This window comes from Malurus melanocephalus, unplaced genomic scaffold (genome assembly GCF_030028575.1).
Source record: "Malurus melanocephalus ecotype Western Australia unplaced genomic scaffold, MMel_1.1 scaffold_1494, whole genome shotgun sequence".
NCBI lineage: Eukaryota > Metazoa > Chordata > Aves > Passeriformes > Maluridae > Malurus > Malurus melanocephalus.
The window spans coordinates 21101-26539 of NW_026624726.1; the positions used below are offsets into that span (position 1 = coordinate 21101).

At 67.0% G+C, this 5439-nt stretch overlaps 2 protein-coding genes and 2 non-coding genes across 4 annotated transcripts in view; all 4 read right to left on the reverse strand.

Annotated features, from left to right (window-relative positions):
- The window catches only part of BAZ2A (bromodomain adjacent to zinc finger domain 2A), a 21973-nt gene extending 21094 nt beyond the window's left edge, over window positions 1-879 (reverse strand). The window contains exon 1 of the mRNA XM_057388017.1: window positions 796-879. The gene's annotated coding sequence lies outside the window, so the exon portion shown is untranslated. The remainder of the gene's footprint in view (window positions 1-795) is intronic.
- A 700-nt stretch (window positions 880-1579) lies between these two features.
- On the reverse strand, window positions 1580-4848 carry ATP5F1B (ATP synthase F1 subunit beta). The gene is made up of 10 exons (XM_057388018.1): window positions 4686-4848; window positions 3948-4130; window positions 3499-3673; window positions 3248-3369; window positions 2844-3028; window positions 2608-2766; window positions 2407-2529; window positions 2111-2323; window positions 1820-2021; window positions 1580-1741 (listed from the first exon to the last, which is right to left on the reverse strand). Exons 1-10 carry the CDS (start codon window positions 4831-4833, stop codon window positions 1644-1646), a joined length of 1608 nt encoding a protein of 535 aa, XP_057244001.1. The 5' UTR covers window positions 4834-4848; the 3' UTR covers window positions 1580-1643.
- On the reverse strand, window positions 3103-3179 carry LOC130587063 (small nucleolar RNA SNORD59). Its single transcript, XR_008966748.1, has one exon. It is a non-coding gene; the product is annotated as a small nucleolar RNA SNORD59 (small nucleolar RNA).
- On the reverse strand, window positions 3848-3921 carry LOC130587062 (small nucleolar RNA SNORD59). Its single transcript, XR_008966747.1, has one exon. It is a non-coding gene; the product is annotated as a small nucleolar RNA SNORD59 (small nucleolar RNA).
- Window positions 4849-5439: the final 591 nt, after the last annotated feature.

A 5439-nucleotide genomic window follows, 5' to 3' on the forward strand; every position in this document is an offset into this window, starting at 1 on the left:
GCCCCCCCCCTCCCTCCCCGCTCCCCCCGCACGTCACGGCGGCCGCAGTGGCGTCACCGGGAGCGGCGCCGCCGTGGCGTCACCGGGGGCGGGCGAGCGCCCACGTGGGAGGGGGATCCCCGCCCCCGGCGGGGTCAGGGCGGGGGGAATCCCCACGCGGGGACACCCCCTACCCCCGGCTCCGGGACCCCCGGTTCCCCCCGGGGCTCCTCCGGTCCGTACCGGCACCTCCCGGGAACGTGTCGTTCCTCCCCCCCGCAGCCCCCCCCGCGCTCTCACGTTCGTTCTCCCCTCGCTCTCCGCGRCCCCGGCTCGACCCCCGAGAACGGMRRMGCATCGGGARCGGGACCCCGCCGGYCCCCGGTGCTCCCCGGTTCGGCCGCGGGGACGGCGGCCCCYCCAGCTCCCCCCGGCCCCCGGGATCCCCGGTGACGTCACGCGGCACCGGCCGGGCCGCGCTGCGCAGGGCCCGGGGGCGACACCGGCACCGGGGCGGCGGGGGGAGAACGGGGAACCGGGGCGGGCGGAGCTGTCCCGGTACGGCCGCAATGCAAGGGAGGGGGTCCCTTCCCGGTGCGGGGCAGCGGGGCCCGGTGCGCTGGTTCCCCGCCCGGTGGAGGCTCCCGGGGGGTTGGGGAGGTGCCGGTACAGAGCCGAGGGTCCCGGTACAGCCGGTCCGGTTTCAGGGGGTCCCGGTATAAATCCGGGGGTCCCCGTACAGCCATCCCAACCCCGTGAGGGTCCCAGCGGGTCCCGGTATCCCCGTCCCCGGTGCCCGTCCTGCGCGGTGCGTACCTGGGGGAGGGCGGCGGGGGCGGCCCGCACCAGCCCCGGTGCCCGCCCGGCCCGGTGCGCTGCGGTGCCGGTGCCGGTGGCGGAGCCGGGCGGGGCGCAGGTGCTCCCGGCCCCGCGTGATGTCAGCGACCGCCACCACCCCCTCCGCCACCGGGGCCGCGCCGCCATTTAAAGGGACCGCGGCCCAAACTGGTGCTGGGGGGGGCATGGCGGGGGCACCCCCGCACCGGAGCCGCGGAACCCCCGGGATCCCGCTCCTCCGTGGGGCTGAGCAGAGCCCGGTACCGGGGGGGCACCGGCGGAGCTGTTGAGGGGGGGATGGGGGTGAGTTTGGCGCTGTCCCGGTACCCACGGGCCGGGTGTCCCCCAGCCCCGCACGGGGCGAGGCGGGGCCGGAGTGGCTCCCCGGGACCGGGACGGGGCCGCTCTTTTGTGCTGCGAAATGGTGGAGCTGGAACTGCAGGAGGGGGACAGAGGGAATGACGGAGACCGGGACAGACAGATGGACACAGGGCTGGGGAGTGACACGGGACCCGCATCTGTCACTCCCGGGCTGTCCCTGCTGCTGTTCCCGAGGGGGTTTCCCCCTCTGGAGACCCCATAGGACATCTGGGGGCTTTTCCTTCTCCTGGGGACCCCCCAAGTTTGGGGGTCCGTTCCTTGCTGAGACAGAACCCAGCACAACCCCGCACCCCCATGGAGGGGATCCGGGGGTGAGGAGGCCCCAAGGCTGGGGGCTCACAGGACCCGGGACCCCTCCAGACCACAGCACACAAAACCTGCGAACGTTTTCACCGATGTTTTATTGGAAATGTTAAATACTGGGGGTGGGGGGTTCAGGGGGGGGCTCAGGCGTGTTCCTCTGCCAGCTTCTCCGCCTTGGCCACCGCCTCCTCGATGGGCCCCACCATGTAGAAAGCCTGCTCGGGCAGGTGGTCGTATTCACCTGGGGGAAAACACACCATGTCAGGGGGGAGTGGGAGACCCAACCATGCTCCCCCAAACTCCCTGAAAACCACCTCACCTGCCAGGATCTGCTTGAAGCCCTTGATGGTCTCTTTGAGTGGCACCAACTTGCCCATGTGGCCAGTGAAAACCTCGGCCACCTGGAAGGGCTGGGACAGGAACCTCTGGATCTTACGGGCACGGGCCACAGTCAGTTTGTCCTCCTCGGACAACTCGTCCATGCCCAGGATGGCGATGATGTCCTGCAGTGACTTGTAGTCCTGCAGGGGACAGTGACACACGGGGTGAGTGGTCAGCGCTGATCCCCACCCCAACACCCCATGGAAAGGGGCTCTCCCGACCCCCTCACCTGCAGGATTTTCTGCACACCCCGAGCCACGTCGTAGTGCTCGGGGCCCACGATGTTGGGATCCATGATACGGGAGGTGGAGTCCAGAGGATCCACGGCCGGGTAAATGCCCAGCTCGGCGATGGCACGGGACAACACCGTGGTGGCATCCAAGTGGGCGAAGGTGGTGGCAGGCGCAGGGTCAGTCAAGTCATCGGCCGGCACGTAAATGGCCTGGGGACACRGAGGGGAGGGAGCAATGGGTGACAGGCAGGTGACACAGCCCTTGGGGACACCAGGGTTGGTTTTATCCTCACCTGMACCGAGGTGATGGAGCCCTTGCGTGTGGTGGTGATGCGTTCCTGCATGGTGCCCATGTCAGTGGCCAGCGTGGGCTGGTAGCCCACAGCCGAGGGGATTCTGCCCAGCAGGGCTGACACCTGAGGGGACACAGWGTGTGTGAGGGGACAGAGCACCAGGRGATGGGGGCAGGACACCCCCCTGTGCCCAGCACAGACCTCAGAGCCAGCCTGGGTGAAGCGGAAGATGTTGTCAATGAAGAGCAGCACGTCCTGACCCTCCTGGTCCCTGAAGTACTCGGCCACCGTCAGCCCCGTCAGGGCCACTCTGGCGCGAGCACCCGGGGGCTCGTTCATCTGCCCGTACACCAGGGCGACCTGTGGGTGGGACCCTGGGGTCAGCACGGTGTCACTGCATCAAGGGACCCAAACCTCCCCAGGGGGATGCTACACACCTTGGAGGTGGCATCTTTCAGGTTGATGACCCCGGATTCAATCATCTCGTGGTACAAATCGTTGCCCTCGCGGGTCCTCTCGCCCACGCCGGCGAACACSGAGTAACCACCRTGGGCCTTGGCCACGTTGTTGATCAGCTCCATRATCAGCACAGTCTTGCCCACACCAGCACCTCCAAACAAACCTGGCAAGGAAGGAAATGGTTTTGTTCAGCCTCGAGCTGGCCTGGCAGCCCTTGGTGTCTCCATTCTGCTTTTTCCTCCTCAGATGGAAACACCGTTGCTTCAGCACACACTCAGGAGAACGAAAGTCATGGAGTGAATCATCAGTGAAGGAAAWGTTCCCCCGAGGAATTTTTGGGTCCCTCTCCCCAGACCCACCCCACTCTGGGGGTGTCACATACCGATCTTGCCACCCTTGGCATAGGGAGCCAGCAGATCCACGACYTTGATCCCTGTCACCAGGATCTCCTGCTCGACGCTCATCTCCACAAATTCAGGGGCCTCGGCGTGGATAGCAGCAAATCTGGAGCAGGGGGAGGAGAAGGAGAGGGTGGGCAGCTGCTCTGAGCCCTCAGGGCTGGCACGGGACAGTCCCCACCATGACCCAGAAGAGCCAGAGCCACCTCCCTGCTCCCAGTTCCTCATCACTCACTGTTTGGTCTTGATGGGGCCCCTCTCATCGATGGGTTCCCCGATGACATTCATGATCCTGCCCAAGGTCTCGGGACCCACGGGGATRCGGATGGGAGCACCAGAGTCCAGCACCTTCTGTCCCCTCACCAGCCCTTCCGTGCCATCCATGGCAATGGTACGCACCGTGTTCTCCCCTGCCGAGGTGCAAGGACAGCACAGTCACCGCAGYGTCCTCAGGCTGACCCTGAGGGGACAGCTGCTGGTGGCTTCCCCAGGTCCTGCCAAAGGGACATTCTGCTGGGAGAAGGACCTAGGAATAAAACAGCCCCAAGGAAAACCGAGCCCACGCTGTGGGCAGCCATTTTCCTCCTCCTCAGACCGAAATCCTTGGCTTCAGCAAGCTCAGGAGAACGAAAGTCATTGGAAACATCATCACAGGAGGATCTCCTCCATGTCCCCGGTGCTTACCCAGGTGCTGAGCCACCTCCAGCACCAGCCGGGTCTCCCTGCCCTGCACCTCCAGCGCGTTCAGGATGGGGGGCAGCCCCTCGTCGAACTGCACATCCACCACGGCSCCGATGACGGCCACGATGCGGCCGGTGGCGGAGCCGGCCTTGGCGGCGGGGGCTGCCTGGGCGGCATARTCCCGTCCTGAGGGGAGAGAGAGGGACGAGTCAAGGTCGGCCGGGGGAAGGCAGCTTCGGGGAATGCGAAAAGGRAGCTCCCCTGCAGGTTTKGGGTGTGCCCGAGACCCCTGAACCMCGCTSRGKGCRCTCAGGATTTGSTGAATCTTTTTCCTCAATGCACCCTTAACCCCCGTGCCCCGCTCGGAGCATTTTTAATCCGTTGTCTTCGTGTACGCTGGCTGTCTTTCCTTCGATACACCCAGGACCCCTTAAACCCTCCTCAGTGCAGCCAGGACCTCCACACCCTTATAGGGGTACAACCGCAGCCCCTTCAGCCCCCTCAGTGAACGCAGAACATCCCAAATCCCATTTCCTCAGTGCATCCACGCCCTGAACCCCCTCCCACTGCAGCCCGAGTGACCCCCACGCCCACTCACCGCTCTGCTACCGCCGCCCATCCCCTCACCCTGCCCGCTTGAGCACACCCCACCCCATCCCGGTAACCGGGGCCTGACCACCGGCACCCCGAGCCCCCCACCCGCGCAGGCCCCAAGGTGACCCCGGCCCGCCCTGCACTCACGCGCTCCGACGGCGGCGGCGGCAACCGGGGCGGCCCCGCGGCCGAGGAGCAGCGGGAGAAGATCGCGGCCCGGGGTGGCCCCGCGGGGCAGCAGCGGCCGGGCCGCAGCGGCGGCGGCGGCAGCGGAACGACCCGCAAGCCCCAACATGGCGGCGCCGACTGAGCCCCGCGTCCCGCCCTCCCCTCACGGCCCCCGCGGGGCGGGACCGCCGAGCGCAACGTCACCGCCGCACCGCGCTCTCATTGGCTGTCACTCCGAGCGGCGCCGGGAGAATTCGCGCTCCTATTGGTCGCGCTGATGCGGCGGCCTCTCTGTGCTTGCTCGCGATTGGATTTTGGATCCATCCATCAAAGCGCGCTGTGCGCTGATAGGGCGATGCGGGGGAAGGGGCGTGTCCCGGGCGAAGGTTAGCGGAAGTGGCGGCGCACGTGTCCCGTGCTCGTCCTTGGGCGGGCGCCGTGACCGCGSCCGAGGCCGCTCCGGTCGCACCGGGCCCGTATCCGCCCCGTTTGCGATTTTGCTCCACCCCCGGACACCGTGTCCGCTCCACGCGCCCGGGTGTCACTGTAATACCCCCCGAGCCGCCCCACGCCTCCAGCTCCTGCTGTCCCAGGGGCCAAAAACTCACCCCACCGCCCCCCTGGGATTCTGGGGACCACCCCACTAATTCTCCCGTGCCCCCCATATAAAAAGATCCCACCCCACCAGCTCCAAACTGCCCCTAATCATCGCGGATCCCACCCTTCTGACTCT